General features: G+C 46.6%; 1 protein-coding gene across 1 annotated transcript; it reads right to left on the reverse strand.

Moving 5' to 3' along the window:
* Positions 1-4,481: 4,481 nt before the first annotated feature.
* On the reverse strand, positions 4,482-7,073 carry CCR4 (C-C motif chemokine receptor 4). Its single transcript, XM_028518724.2, has one exon. The coding sequence runs from the start codon at positions 6,904-6,906 to the stop codon at positions 5,824-5,826; it is 1,083 nt and encodes a 360-aa protein (XP_028374525.1). The 5' UTR covers positions 6,907-7,073; the 3' UTR covers positions 4,482-5,823.
* Between the last annotated feature and the right edge of the window lie 9,383 nt (positions 7,074-16,456).

Consider the following 16,456-nt stretch of genomic DNA (forward strand, 5'->3'; position numbering starts at 1 on the left):
CGGAGCTGGTCCGTGCAGTGCGGTGTTAACGTGGGCGTGGTGAGAGCAGACCTTCTTGTCTCATTTCATTTTTCACTGGGATGTGCCTGTAGTGCCTCATTAAGCACTGAAGCCAGGACAGATGTCTATTTGATCGTGATAACAAAATATTACATTCCTATACGTCCGTAGGACTCCTGTCCTGATAATTTTCTTAGAGTCTGTCTCTGAATTATGGACCATGCTCGTGTTTGGGGCGAGGGTTCCTGTGGTCCTCAGGATTAGCTGTTCCACAACCCCAGCGGCTCTTTCACCACAGAGACAGACTTGCCTCCTGCAAATCTGAAATTTGGCAAGTCGCAACAAAAGTGAGATTAGGAGGGCTTCTGACCCAGTTCGTCCCAGCTCCTCCACCTTGTGGTGTCCCCCATGCGTCAGGAAATGGATCTTGGTCGTGCTTCCTGAAGTCTGTCACTGCTGCACCCTCTCCCCACCTCTTGTCATCTTTGCCCACAGCCTTTACCTGCTTTTTAGTAGAACTAACTACATATATATATTGGGCTCTGAAAGGTATATCTCTTTCTAGGTTTGACCAAGGATGGTATTTGTGGGGTTTTAAATTCATTCTTCTTGCTGTTATTTGACAGTTTCCCAGAGAAGGTGAAAATGCAGACTTCTGCAGCTGTGTTCATACCAAAAGTCTTCATGAAGTAATTTTTGACCCAAAGACCGCCTACTAATTTCTGGAACTGGGGGGGCAATTCAATCAATCTTTGAAGTGTGTCATATAAAGTTTTATTAGAAACATAATGGGGATTTTGGAGAGAAGACTGGTGAAGTCTTCGTGGTGAAATAGAAACTTGAATCAACGTGCGGAGAACTTGATTAAGAGATAAAGGAAATTCACTCATTCAGTAAAAAAAAACTAAACTAAAGAACTGCTTTGCACAAGGCATTTTGCTAGGCAGCTAGCTAGTGGTTATTGTCGGTGGAGTTAGTCTAATTCATGCTTAGAATATGGTTTCCCCTGGACCTCTTTGGGGGAATAAAACCAAATGTATCTACTTTAAGAAGAGTTTCAATATATGAAAGCACTTAGTGAACTTCTGATTTTCTGAAATGGAAATTTGGAGCCATTGTAAACTTTTTTTTTTTGGTGATAAAGGAAAGGAGTCTTTATTCAAAAGCTTCACAGTTTTGGAGGAACAGCTTTCCACATGTATTAACCACTTACAGCTTGTCAATTAAGGCTAACATCTGCAACCCTTTAGTTACAGCTTCAATCACTTCAGCCTATCAATTAAGGCTACACTCTAACACCTGGGTTCTCCTAGCATTTCCCCCGTTTTTTTTAGTTATTTTATTTCTTTAGGGTTAGTTTACAAACCAAAACATAAGATACAAAACCTACACAACTTTGGAAGAATGGCAGGCTTCTGCCTCAGAGCTCGTCCCCTCTGGAACACCCAAAGAATAACCCTGCCCCCCTCTGCCAGGCCAGCCCAGTCCCAGGCTGCACCTGGAATTCCTTCCCATCCAAAATACCATCTGGTGGGAAATGCAGGCAGCTGCAGCACCAACATCCAGGCATCCTCAAGGAAGAAGGGCCAGATAGCCCGAAAGAGCCAGCCTAGGAGCTGGAGAGCCCGTGAGCCAGAGAACCAGAGAGCCAGCCATCTTTTTACTTCCATGTGTCCTGGAGGAATTCGGCTTTCCCCACTGCAAACTTTTAAGGGGTATAGCACTGTGACCACACAAATGGCTGGAGCTGTGTCTAGTTCGTTTAAACCAAGGAAGTCACTGACCGGTAAAGGATATAGGGTGCAGATGACAGAGGCGCGGCCACAGGTAGACAAGACAGGAAGGGAGTGGTGTAAGGAAGATGCCTCGGGGTGTGAGGCGGGCAAATTGTGGGTGCAGACGTAAGACTGACTAACCGAAGCATAGGAACCAAGAGTCAAGTTGGGGTTGATGGTCAGAGGGCAATGAGGGAAGAACATTCCGGATGTGAAGATGATGCCCCTTCATTTTCCCACACCTGAGGTCTATTTCCATTTATATTAGGTGCTCACTTGTCCCCTCTGTGATCCAAAAGTCCCATTTTCGATTGGGGCTCCTGGAAACAGGCTCTGGGTCTCAGAGATTAGCATCCGGTTTTGACGGGGAGCCCTCTTGGGAGCAGCCCCTGTAACAGCATGAAGGAAGGGCGACTAGACCCAACAGGCAAAGGTGAAGGGCAAGGCAGTTGCAACAGAGGTCTCGGCTAATCTTACAGGGAGCTCTGGAGTTGAAATGGCTCTTCGGAGTTGTCCCAAATTAAGGCAAGAAGGTGTTTTGTTTCTGGTCACTTATCTAGTCACTGGATGTGACCTGTGCCCGGAGAGGACAGTCCTGAAAGGGAACTAGCAGAGGGCTGTCACCCATCAACGCTCCCGGTGGCTGTGGCGCGAGTGCTTCGGGCCTGGACAGGAGTGTACACACAGCGCCCATCGAAGTTCACTAATGGTCTCCTCTAGCCTGGTAGGGGGTGGCAGCTGGCTCAGAAGCTCAGAACTGCAGCCTCTGTGGTCTCTCTCATCTTTGCCTTCTTTGCCACTCTTCCCCACCGCCCACATAGTCACTGTATGAAAACCTACCAACCACTCCCTGAACACACAATATGCTCGTAACACCACCCTACGTGTTCATGTGCTATTTCATCAGTCTAGAGTGTCCTTTCCCCCTCCCATTCATCAAAACCAAGCTCCTTTTACAAGGCCTACTTCAAAAGCGAATTGTGTTATAAAAACTCAAGACTGAATCAATGTCTCTGTCCTCTGGGGTCCCAGAGCATGTGGTTCCTAATTCTCTGATCGTATCTGCTGTGTTTACTACTCTAGTTGATCTTGTGTCTGAGTTATCCTTTATCAGATTGTGAATTCAATGAGAACTTACTCGTTTATACTATTATTCTCTCCGTAACCCAGCATCCTGCTTGGCACCAAACAGACATTCAACAAATAGGAATTTATTATATCCAATGTTCCAGATTGCTCTAAGAGTTTCTTAGGAAAAATTTCCCTAAAGGTCCGAAGACCCTTTGGCATCACCCTGTACTTTTCCCTCTGCTGGGAAGAAAAATAACATTTATTTTTTCTGTATCATCTGAGTGCTTACCATGGGCAGGTACTGCTAAGGCTACTTCCTAGTATTCCTATTGTTGTTACTGGTGGTGTCATTAGGTAAAATGCACATAACACAAAACCAGTCATTTGGAAATGTACAGTTCAGTGGCATTTAGCACATTCACCGTGTTGTGCAGCCGCCACCCCTGTCCAGTCCCAAAACATTTACATCAGCCCAGAAGCACACCTGTTCCTATTGTTCCTTTTTTTAAATGTTTTTTTAAAGATTTTATTTATTTATTTATTTTTACAGAGGGAAGGGAGGGAGAAAGAGAGAGAGAGAAAAACATCAATGTGCAGTTGCTGGGGGCTATGACCTGCAACCCAGGCATGTGCCCTGACTGGGAATTGAACCTGCGATGCTTTGGTTCGCAGCCCACACTCAATCCACTGAGCTATGCCAGCCAGGGCTCTATTGTTCTTAAACAGATTCTACCCAGTCTTCCAGAAGCTAGGCATGTTGCAACAACAAAGGAAGGGGTCTCATGTCTGAAGAATTCATAGTTTAACCCACCTGTGTGTAGAAATCACGCTGGCTTGCATTTCTATGTTTCTGTTACTGACTGGGAGAAACCTTTTTTTTTTTTGCAGTGTTCTGAGAGGGTCGAGTTTGGGTGTCACTAGATGTTCCGCAGTCCCATCCTGAGGAACTATCCCCCAGCTTTGGAAAAACGGAAGCACTGAGTGACTTGAGGTGATGGATGACCCCACTGCCAGTGGAGGGTTGGAAGCTGTGTGGTCGGCACCTCCCCTGTGCTTAGTCAGCATTGTGCATGATGGGGAAGGAAGGGACAGTGACCCCTTTGGCCAGTCCTTGTCTTTTGGTCTGTCTCCCCGTGATGAAATGAATAAAATCACATGCTCTACCAGGAAAGAGGAGGCAGCCGCTAGTGGAGCCAGTCCCAAACCGCCTTTGTCTGCGACCCAGGAACGTAGATGATTCACATTAACCTCCTCATTTCTTTTTTTCAATCATTCCGCAACATAGTCTGCTTCGTAGATCAGAGAAAACAGAGGGTAAGAGAGGAAAGAAGCATGCTCTGGCTCACAGGGGAATGCAAAGTGGGAATCTGGCAGGCCCCAGCATATACTATGTAGGGGTTTTCTAAGGACACTCTGCCTGGAAACCTGACCCCCAGCCCCACGTCTCACCGACTCTGATCCCCAAGTGCACTGGAACAAGACAACGACGAACCCCCTGACTCCTCCCCTTGGGCACATGCACAGCATCTTCATCTTGTAGCTGATGTGGGGGAGACCAGCCCAGGGGGACCTTGGCTGCTTGAACGCTCATCCCCCTCGGATCAAAAACAAACACGATCAGGAAGAAAGGCTCCATGGGACTATACACACATTTATTTTATAGTTTTTCTATGAAGGCAACATCAGCGTACCCTTTTCAAATCACTTTTCTGAAAATAAATTTTCTGGAAATGCATTCTTTTTCCATGTAGAGCATGCAATAATGTGTAAATTCACAGAAGCGGTTTGAATGGTTGCTCAGTCAATGGCAAGGTAGGCTTTTTTGCAAGATAGGCTTTTGTTTTGGGAGGGGTGATAAGTGTCCCAGTTTTACAACTGAGCCCAGACTTTGTTCAAGTCTTTACCTAACTGATGAATTAAGGCTGCAAGAACGATCTTTATGGTGTAAAATGATTAATTACATGAGTAAAATGACAGGAAATGACTGGATTTTTGAGTCACGCCAAAGTTAAAGACCAGGGCCAATGTTTTAAAAGAGAGAATGACACTTTTCACAATTTCATCATTTTGAGTCATTTTTATGTCACGTCAACAATAACGTTTTCGCTGATTATTCTCGCCTCCCTTGCTGGCAGGTGCTTCAGGGGAACAAAGAGGGGCATTGTCACACTCTAGGTGTCTTTGTTATTGTTACTTTGTCAATAGGCAAAAGACTGCAAATAAATGTATCCGGGACTATGTGACTTTTTTAAAATTTTCAATATTCATCTCTTATAATTAAAACAAAGTATTCGGATTTCCACAAGCATGTTTGGATTTTTTTTAATGCCTTGAATTTTGTGTTTGGGAGTCAGAGCATACTAATGTCTCCATATCCTCATACTTGGAACCAGCATGCAAAGTTTGGCTTTCATTAACGAATAATCACTTACATTCAAAAAATCAGATCTAAGTTCGTGACTTCACTATTCATTTCTGCATACACCTGGCTTCAGATATAGTATTAGAAAAACCCCGGGGACAGCATGTCAAAGCTTTCTATATTGTTCCGTGAAAGCTAGAAATGAAAGAGCCCATTTTCTCCAGCAGGAAGTAGCGATTTATTCCACCAATTCTCTTCTACTTCCTCAGGAGAACCCCATCTGTCCGATTAGAAGCGAATGGTCTTCCCCTTCCAGAATGATTCCTAACCTCTTTGAAAAGGTGCTCGGAGTCCCCCTCGGGTTTCCTTATCACAGCGGCCAGCCTGGTGCGGGGAAGGACACCTCGGCCCAGGTGAGCTCTCGCTGCAGGGAACCTGTGCGCGGCAAGAGGAAAGCAGACTGATTGCAAGGTGAGGAGCCCCTCTGGCTTACTGCAGTGGATGTACGTCTTCTCCCTGACGCTCCCTGGCTCAGGGAACTCTTACTATAACACAATTTGAAGGAAGCTCTTCACTTGGGAAGCTGACTGACTCCGTTTTTGGCATTCCCATTTTTTACAGAGCATCGTGGAGGTCATGATCCACCGTGGACTGTGAGTAAGAGGAGCTGGAGGGGTCGGGGAAGTAGATCTGAAGGAGCCTACAGTACTGGCAGAGCACGGAAGAGCCCCCGCACGTTTTGAAGAGCTGGATGATGTACTTGCGAAATTTCTCCCCCAAGAAAAAGTAGATGACTGGGTTAAGGCAGCAGTGGACAAAAGCCAGGGTCTCCGTGGCCTGAAGGGCATAGTCCAGGTGTCTTTCAAAGGCGCAGTCCTGGATGACCTCTAGGTCCACCAGAGTCTCCAGGAAGAGCACCACGTTGTACGGCGTCCAGAACCCCAGGAAGAGGACCACCACGGCAAAGATCATCTTCACCGCCTTGTTCTTCTTCTCGTTTTTACAGTGCTGCAGGGTCCTGATGATCATGGAGTAGCAAAAAAGCATGATCCCTAAGGGGATCACCAGCCCTAGAATGTTGATCTCCAGGGAGCTCAGAACCTTCCACCGCGTGGCGTTGCGCGTGTACTTGGTTTTGCAGTAGGTACGCCCCTCCTCTGTGTAACAGGTGCTGAATAAAAGCCCTGGCAGGGAGACAAATACAGCCACTGCCCACGTGACCAAGCTGGTGATGACCCCATAAGTCACGGTCCTGGCCCTCAGGGAAAACACTGCGTGCACAATGGCCAGGTATCTGTCTATGCTCATGAGCATGATGAAGAATATGCCACTGTAGAAGCCCACCAGGTACATCCAGGAAATAATCTTGCAGAGACTGAGTCCGAAAACCCACTGGTCCGCCGCGTAGTAGCCCCAGAAAGGGAGGCAGAGCACGAAGAGCAGGTCCGAGATGGCCAGGTTGAGCAGGTACACGTCTGTCATGGACCTGAGCCGCTTGTACTTGAACAGGACCAGCACCACCATGGAGTTTCCCAGCAGACCAAACAGAAAGACCAAGGAGTAGAGTGGGGGCAGGAAGATCCCCCCAAAGGCTTTGATGCCTTTTTTGGTGCAAGGCTCGGGGATATTCACATAGAGATAGTAATTGTTATAGATGCTGTCATCCATGGTAGTGTCTGCTACATCCGTGGTGTTCATTTTCAAATCTCCAGGCTCCCCCAGGGCGGGTCTGAGTCCAACCAGGAGAAGCTAAGGAGGCGGAGGGCAAACAAGATTCCTGTAAGAACAAAGCGGATCAGAACAGTGCTGAGTGCAGAGAACAGCTGCTTCGTATTTCGCCCCAGATCATTCTCCATCCTTTCCAACCTTCCCAAGTTGAAGGGCTCAGGTCCTCACAGGCCAGTGCAGCCAAATGAAATAAGCCTGGCCCTGTCCAGTGTGGCTCCATTGGTTGGAGCATCAGCCCATACACCAGAAGGCTGGGAGTTCGATTTCCGGTCAGGGTACACACCTAGGTTGCAGGTTCACTCCCTGGTTGGGGTACATATGGGAGGCAACCAATCAGCCAGGAGATGTTTCTCTCTCACATCAATGCGTCTCTCTCCCCTGCTCCCTCTCTCTTTTAAATCAATAAAACAAATTAGAACAGTTTTTAAAAAAGAGTCCTGCCCTTTGGAGTCAGACAGATCCCAAATTCCAGCTCTGCCACTGTTCTTGCCCCTCTGCTGAGAGCTCCGGTTCCGTCCTCTGTAAGAGGGACTGTGTTTCTGAAAGGTAGTCTGGGTTATTGCAGCCACTTGCAGGAAGTTCAAGGCTAGCTGACATCCCCAACAGCACTACACTGAGGGCCTTTCCCACATAAAAACAGAAAGAAAGTATTTTAACACCTGCCTGTGATACCCCTTTAGATTGTAACTCCAAAAATGACTTAGGTGATCATTAAGCTAGAAGGAAACCAGCTTGGTCATTTGTCTTTCTATGAAAATTCTTATTCCTCCTACACGCTTTGCACAAAGCACGTTCACTGGTATTGCCATTCACTCCCGCTCCTGCGCTCCTGTCCCCAGCGTCCCACCCTCCCAGCGCAAACTGCTTCTCCAAGCCAACCAAGCATACCGAGCCGTGGTGCAGACAACTCGTGGACGATTCAGAGAAGTTAAGTTACTTCCGAAGGCCACACAGCTGTATACAGAACTTGCCCTTCAGACTCTGGGTCCCAAGGACGCACTGGCAAAGCAGTGGGGGTGTTGAGAACGGAAGGACTCTGATTTATGGTTTTTGCTGGTTTCCACAGTGTAAACACTCCCACCACGGACAAGGTCAAGCTACCAACTGCCTGGTGAAGTTCCTGAATATTTCACAACCAATTCTTGAACGTTGGCACAGGTGGGTTCCCGTGCCCCACCGCCCAGATTCGTGGTCGCGCCGGAGCATCGTCTCAGGTGGAAGCGCGCAGGCCCTCCGGGCCTGCCTCTCCCCGGCCAGTCTGACACGAATGCAGCACACCTGTTCTCAGGGCCCTTCCTTCCAAAGGTTACAGCACGTACTCAGCTGGGTAAACGGAGGGAAATGTTCGGTCTTTTCATCGAAACCATACATGAAAATCAATCCTATGCGCTGAATCCTATCAGAGTGGGAATTCGTATGCCAGATCTAGAAAAGGCACATCAGAGCCAGAAATAAAATCTCCGCATCCTCCACCACCCTCCCTTCCTATCTAAATCGGCAGAGGAGGTGAAAACCTACTTAAAGTTACAGACAAGGTCACGGCACTCTCATCTCCTATCTACATCGGCAGATGACGAGGTTAAAACCTTCAAGTTCCACGCAAGTCCACGTGTGACTCAGAGCAATTTAGGAATGAGCTTTCTGACTCAGAGGCAATTCCTCTTGCTTCCTTTTTTAAAAAATTACAATGTGCATCCAGTATTATTCTGCATCAGTTTCAAAGGTACAGCATAGTGATTAGACAATCGAGCACTTTACAGAGTAACCCCCCCCCCCACACACACACAGTATCTCAACTATCCGCCTGGCCCCACACATAGTTACTATGTTATTGACTTTATTCTTCTCGCTTTCTTCTTAATGGTACCCTGAGGCTTCTTATTAAAACCCTCTTCACAGCGCTGAGTAATTCACAGCTACTCCCTTACCTCCCACCCTCACCGGCACACACCCAAACACCTAAATTCTCTGTTTCTCAAGCGAGAGGTTTTGGTTCACTCCTGCAAACAGATGCTGAAGACTGATGCATCTCAGGGTCCCCCAAAAATGCGTTAAAAAATTGCAATTCTATTTAAACAAAGAACAATTGTAGTCTTTCTGCACCATATTGCCAGTGAAAATTAAAGAAACAAAAGAGGCTGAGGAGTTAGGAAATTATCAGAACACACTAAAGTAAACACGGCCGGCAAGTGTTTGGAATTATTCTGCCGTCCTTATTTGTGCGGTCTTTCTTAACCTGGGACTCTTCCTAGAAGTGAGAGGCAGAAAAGCATATATGTTCAATGAAAATTGTCTGCATGTTCCAAGCGCATGGACTTAGGCCACGTGTGTGCATGAATGAGTGCTGTCAGATGAGGACTCAGAGGGTGTGGGTCCAGGTAAAGATCGTGTATGACCTCCAGAAATAGGAGCCAGATGTGAGCACTGGACTGACCAAGACGCCCAAGTGATAGGGCTGGGGGAGTGGCTGGCCAGCTTCAGTGCTTCCAAAGGCCTCACACCTGTGCAGAAATCAGCCCACAGCCCGGGAACGGCCCCATCCCTCTGCACTTACCCTGCTTGTCTGACAGTGAGTGGCTCTGAGGAAGGTCTGTGAGGCAGTGCCAGACTTGCTCAAGAAGCAGAATCAAGAAAGACAGGTGCCTTTGAAGGGCACGTCTTCCTGTGAGCTCCGACTCTGTTCCTCGCCCATCTCTGCTGAGTTCAAGTGGTTTTTTTTTTTTTAAAGAAGAAAGAGAAAATGACTCTTAATGACCCTTAGTGACTCTTAGTCACTCATTTCCCAAAACTGAAAGCTAGATTAAGGAGAAAAATGAAGTAAATTATTAAAAAGAGAAACCTGTAAAAAATCCTTGATGTGCTGTATTTCTAATTTTAAAACTGTCCTTTTAGCGGGCTGTCTGCCGCAGAAGTGATCTTTCTATTCTGGATATTCTGAATCAGGGGGCTGCTTGCTATTTCCCCATCGTGGATGCACAGTGGCAAGCAATCGAGAGGTGTGATATTCTCTGAACAAGTGGCATCTGAAGAGGTCAGAATGAGAAGCCAGACATATTCAAGAAAAAGGGTGGTCAGGTAGAGAAGAGAAATATGTGCAAATATACACGTCTGGGAGTGACCTGGAAGACCTTAGTCAGCCACAGTCAACAGTGGAGAAGTCCTCAATCTTGTGCACGGGACATAACAATATAGTTTCAAGCCCCTTTAAAGGGCAATGGGAAGACCCGTCCCCCAAGACCCTTGTGCTTAGAAATCGTGATGATGTTACTGAGGGTGATCTTGGCGGAATCCCTTTGGGTTTGCTCCGCGGTTGTAGCCAAGGGGCTGACACCAGTCCTGTCTTTTGTGTATCTGTCCTCAGCTTCTGTGGGCTTTCAAACGCTGTCCCTCCACGTGAATAGAGTTGCTTAGTTCTGCAATTCAGCTTGAAAGAGCCACTCATGTCATTTTTCTTGAGGAAGCTGCCGGCACAGAAACCAAAAGATTGACCTATAGCAGTGTTGATCAAACTTTCTTCATTATCACCCCACAAGGAGTCTTTCTGGTTGTTTTTTCCGAATCACCTCCCCATGAACTTTTAATACCACAAACTGTATATCTGTTTATGTAACATACGCGTACTTGTATTTTACACATAGAAAAAGTTTTTTTCACCCCTGGGAACAAATTTTTGCCAGGAATGCTGTTAAAACCCTACAAGGCAAGAAGAGCCCCCCGCAGTAGTTATCCACCCCGGAATGTCAGCGGGGCTGAGGGCAAGAAACCCTAAACGACGCCAATGTTCCCCAGACTAGGTGTGAATTATGCATCCAGATTCACAGATTTCATAGCCTGAAAAACAAAACAAAACAAAAAAACCCCACAAAAACAAAACAAAACAATAAAACCACAAAAACAAAACAAACAGAGATCTGCGGTCAAACAAGTTTGGCCAATGCTGGGCTTGGGTTCAGGTTAAATGTGGTTCCTTACTGTCATGCTTGTGGGTGGCTTTCCAATCCTAACATCATTGTGAACTCAGGAAAGCCGGCATTGAATGAAAAGGTCCCAGTGAATCTATACCCACTATGCAGAGCAATTTATAAAATAACCACATTTTTTAAAATGTGGAGGCTGAGGAAGTTTCTACCATAGAATTGTAGACCTTAAGGGATGAACTAGAGAGCTGAGGGGCACGGTGCCGACGCTGTGAAAGCACGCACCTCCGCAAGGCCATGGCCACGCCCACCTGAGCACACCGCCCAAGTGTCCCCGGCCCCTGGCTGGCAGGATGGGGGTTGTTAAGGTTCTAGAACATGGGATAGATATCCAGAGTGATCACCATAAGTAATCACCATGAGTGATCATTGGTCAGTGTAGGTCCTGAGTTGATCCCTTAAAAGCCAGTGAGTGCTCCCAGGACTGGATCTGGCCACGTGATGGGCATCACCGGTCAGGAGTGAGAGAAACCACCAGCGCCGGTGTCCATGTTGGTAGAGAGCACTTGCTTGGAGGTCTGCTCACTCTGCATTTGGGGCTCAGTGCCACCACTTTCTAGCTATGGAACCTCAATGTTCTCACCTGTAACGGTGATAAAGCATGAGGATTGAGGAGAGATTGATGAGCTAACGTTTGTGAAGCGCTTAGCACAGTGCCTGGTGCCGCGGTGCACAAGAGGGACAGCAGCAGCGAAAATTAGTGGGACGGATAGAATGCACAGGAATGACGTTCTCCCCTGAGATAGCAGAGCCTGGCACGCTGCCCTCTGCCATAAGGAGGAATCCAAGACATATTTGGACTTAGACTCAGTGGGCCACGTTTGATTTCTGAGTCAGTGTTCATATTAAAAGAAGGTTTCAGGTTTGCAACAAGTTGCAGATGTCAGCGTTCAGATCTAACGTTACTGTCCTGAAAAAGCACTAAATAGGTTCTTCCTCCAGAAAGGGTTTCAAAACTAACCAACCCTGCCCCGCCCCCCCCCCCCCCCCCCCCACTAAAAAAAGGATCAAGTTTTCAGTAATGCCTATTTCATAGATGGGGAACAAGAACCTAGAGAGGGGAGGTGGTGTGCTCAAGACAACATGGCCAGAGACACAGGACCTACACCCCTCACTTTTTTACGGACACCGTCTTCCCCTGGGCTGAATTTCTGAAAACTAAACAGGAGCAGATCCAGAAAATTACCCCAGGGCAACCCTCCTCGGAACCGAGGTGGTACGCAGCACAGTGCAGTACTGGCATTCCTGAAAGAAAGCACTAACATGAGACTACAGCGCCCCCTGGTGTTACCAAGCCTTATTTCAGCATCGAAGACATCCAAGTACTTCATCCAGCCCACACAGGACCTAAGCCATCCACAGAGGCCAGCACAGTATCTGACATTGGAAGCCATACCCTTCCCAAGGCCTTCAGGAGGGGCTCAGGGACTGAGCTGTAAAACAGTGATGGCAAAGCATCAAAGACGTGGTGTCAGACTTGTTACTTAGAGCTTAAAATGGGAGAAGGCTGCCAGGCAGGGCCACAGGGGGCAGGGGTGGGGGGTGGATACCCAAGAACTGGGTAGCACTGGGTTACACAGCAAACTGGCACCATAGGGGACAATAATGTATGGCAAGCAGGTGGTGTTAATTAGTTTTCATGGGTTCTCTGTCAATTGACTAACTTCAATTACTCTGTGGGCCGGGAGCAGAGAGGCTGGTGCACAGTGACCCCAGAAAATGAGAAGCTATTATGGGAAGGGATTGTCATATGCACCTACCTGCCCAAAAAGAGGAACTGACAGACCTCTAGCCAGGGTTTCTTTTTTTAAAAAAGATTTTATTTATATTTATTTTTAGAGAGGGAAGGGAGGGAGAAAGAGAGAGAGGAACACCAATGTGCGGTTGCTGGGGGCCATGGCCTGCAACCCAGGCATGTGCCCTGACTGGGAATCAAACCTGCGACACTTTGGTTCTAAGCCCGCGCTCAATCCACTGAGCTACGCCAGCCAGGGTTAGCCAGGGTTTCAAACTGAGTGAAGACAGCATTTAAACGACTATATTACAGGGGAGGTCAAAATAAACAGATAAAATTTGGGTAAGGAAACAGAAGATTGTAAACAAATTACAAGTTGATTTTTTTAAAGATAACTAAAAATCCTTGCACTTTTGAAAATTAGAAAGCATATGGTCATGTAACCTAAATGGCACAGAAAATATTATCAGGGAAAATATAAAACACTTATAACCAAATAAAATGCAGGAGGGATATCTCAGGAGCGAAGAGTCCTCGCCCCCACACCAGACCACCCAGTTCAGGGTTCCAGTGCCAGGAAGATAAGTCCACATAACTTCTGGCTGCAAAAATCAGTGGTGATTGAGTGGGTAGAAGAAACTCCTGTAATCCCAAGCAGTGCCCCTTAAAGAACCCACACACAGATTTACTCAGACTCACTCACTGTGAGCTCCAGCACTGGGAGAGCAGCTTGAAAGGTACCAGTGACATACTGGGAGGAACTAAAGTGTCTGGCATCAAGATGAGCAGAGGCCATTGTCCCTTTTCTGAACCCTCCCCCCACATAACCACAGAGCCGGCAGGGGCAGGCTGGTGCCACATGTGAGACTCTCAACCCAGCTATCACAGTTTGTCCCGCCCTAGAGATCCCCTGAGACTCTGTCCCATCCAATTTATGGGCCCACCCAAGCTGCTTTTCCATCTGAATGGCTGGTCTTGGCTCATGCTTCTCAACTTACTAAATTCTCTCAAATAAGCAACAGCCTGCCTCAGTGAGCCCCCAGTCCCTGTACATTTTGTTAAGAGGCCACAGGCCTGGCACCAGCAACAACCAGCCTAGATTCACAGCTTGGCTTCACCTGGGAATCACCAAGCCCAACACAAGTAGCAGCCATCTCAGATTGCTTTATAGCTCAGAGAGGGTGGCCCCAAGCAAAACACAGGTAGGGGCTGACCTTGGCCTGCACTACCCAGGAAATCCCAAAGACTGTGCACTCAAATACTGAGAGAAAACTTCCCTAGTTTGGTGAAGGAAATAGACTTGAAAATCCAGGAAGCACAGAGAGTCCCACACAAGGTGGATGCAAAGAGGCCCACACCAAGACACAACATAATTAAAATGCCAAAAGTTAAAGATAAAGAGAGAATCTTAAATGCAGCAAGAGAAAAGCAGTTAGTTCCTAAGGGGCATCCCCATAAGACTCTCAGCTAATTTTTCAAAAGAAACTTTGCAGGCTAGGAGGGATTGGCAAGAAATATTCAAAGTCATGAAAAACAGGGACCTACAGCCAAGATTGCTCTGCCCAGCAAAGATATCATTTGGAATCAAAGGGCAGATAAAGAAATTCCCAGACAAAGAAAAACTAAAGTTCATCATCACCAAACTATTATTATATGAAATGTTAAAGGGACTTATTTAAGAAAAATAAGATCAAAATTGTGAACAATAAAATAGCAAAAAAAATACATATCTATCAACAATTGAATCCAAGAAACTAAGCAAACAAGAAGAACAGAGACAGAATCATAGATATGGAGAGTGTTTTGATGGTTGCCAGAAGGCAGGGGAGTACAGGGGAATGGGTAAAGAGGTGAAGAGATTAAGAAGTACAAATAGGTAGTTAAGGAATAGCCATGGGGATGTAAAGGAAAATATAGGAAATGGAATAACCAAAGAATCCATGCAAGACCAGTGGACCTGAACAATGGTGGGGGATTGCCTGAGGGAGTGAGAGGTCTGGGTGGAGGGGGCAAAGGAGGAAATATCAGGATTTAATGGCATAATCAATAAAAAATAACTTAACAAAAGAATAATAAAAATACTCTTGGATTCATTTTAAGAAGTGAATATAACTTTGATAACAACCAGTTCAAATGAAAAAATAAAATTACTCAGTTTCACTTATGAATATATCGATGCAATTATCTGATAAAAAATATTAATAAACCAAGCTCACTGAAGTTGAAAAATACATACTGGCCAAGTTAGCTCATTTCAGAAATGCAAAGTTGGTTTACTAGTAGAGAATCTATTAATAAAAATCAGGACGTGCCCTGGGTGGCGTAGCTCAGTGGATTGAGCTCGAGCTGCAAACCAAAGCATTGCAGGTTCGATTCCCAGTCAGGGCACATGCCTGGGTTGCAGGCCACGGCCCCCAGCAACCGCACATTGATGTTTCTTTCTCTCTCTCTCTCTCTCTTTCTCCCTCCCTTCCCTCTCTAAAAATAAATAAATAAAATCTTTAAAAATAGATATATAAAAAAATCAGGACATTAGCAGAATAAAAGAGAAAAGACATCTGACACAGAAAGAGCCTGGACTATGAAGACAATAAGATGGCTGACTTCAGGAAGATGGCAGAGGAGTGAATGGAAGTCACACGAACCTCCTCCCAGGACCAATCTGGAATTACGACTACATTGTGGAGGAGTCACCCAAAACAAACGACTGAGTGATAGCAAGAGAGAAACCCTACAACCTGGGGCAGACAGAAGAATCATCTTTAGCACTAACTGACTGGTAAGGAGTGCAGTGGAGACTCGAGAGGGCTGGCTGGGCTCCCACAGATGATGGAGCCAGAGGGATAACTGAGCAGCTGGTTGGAGCCCCTTGAGAAGAATGGGGTCTAAAGCCTAAGCTGGGATCCCAAGCCTAGAGCACCAGAGCCCCAAAAGTACACAGAAAACAAGCAGCAGCAAGCTGCAGGGTTGCGCTCTGCCAGAGTTGGATGGCTGGAGACACAAAGAGACGTTTAAAGGCCCAACGCACAAATTTTCATTTTTTTGCAGCCACTTACCTGGGCTCCAGCAAAGGTGGCAGGCAAAGCAGGCTGGAGACGCCGGAGGAGAGACTGGAAACGAAGGCTTTGGGGAGAGAACTGAGAGAGTAGATGCTGGGAAGCCCGTGCTGAGTCATCACCCCTACGGCAGCAGCCATCCGGCTCAGACAGACCTCTCCCTTCCCAGCAGCAGCAGCCTGAGGGGAAACAATAGCCCCAACCCCAGGAGGGACTCTGCCCTGCCCTACGGTGCTTAAACCTGATTGCTACGTGCAGAGTGACCAGGTTAACAATGGAAAGAGACAGCCAGTAACCGTAGATCCCTGGAGTTCTCAAACTGGCTGCCTAAGGTCATGTGGGGTTGACATCTGACATCACCTGAGGTGGATCCAGAAAGAAAAACAGTGATAAATACTAGAAGCTACTGAGATGAAATCCACTGTGGTCTTCTCCGTGATTTGAGATATTTTATTTCCTGCGTAGCTTTTTAACATTCATTCCTTGTCCAGCAAGTTTGTGCCCATCAAATCAGTAGGTTTTATACTATAGTTTATTTTAATTCACATATTTTGCCCCTCCCTTTTCCTACCCCATTTTACCTTCTTCTTTCCTCCCATTATTTTCATTTTAAAATTGTTTTCACTCTTGCTACAACTTGCCACCATCCACACACACAAAACTGATGTTCTTGCCAATGGTCATCTCACATCCTTTTTCCCCGCTCTTAAAATACCCACGTTCTCTCTCCACCTTTAGCAATCTTTGCTAGT

Source organism: Phyllostomus discolor, chromosome 7 (genome assembly GCF_004126475.2).
Source record: "Phyllostomus discolor isolate MPI-MPIP mPhyDis1 chromosome 7, mPhyDis1.pri.v3, whole genome shotgun sequence".
In the NCBI taxonomy this organism is placed as follows: Eukaryota; Metazoa; Chordata; class Mammalia; order Chiroptera; family Phyllostomidae; genus Phyllostomus; species Phyllostomus discolor.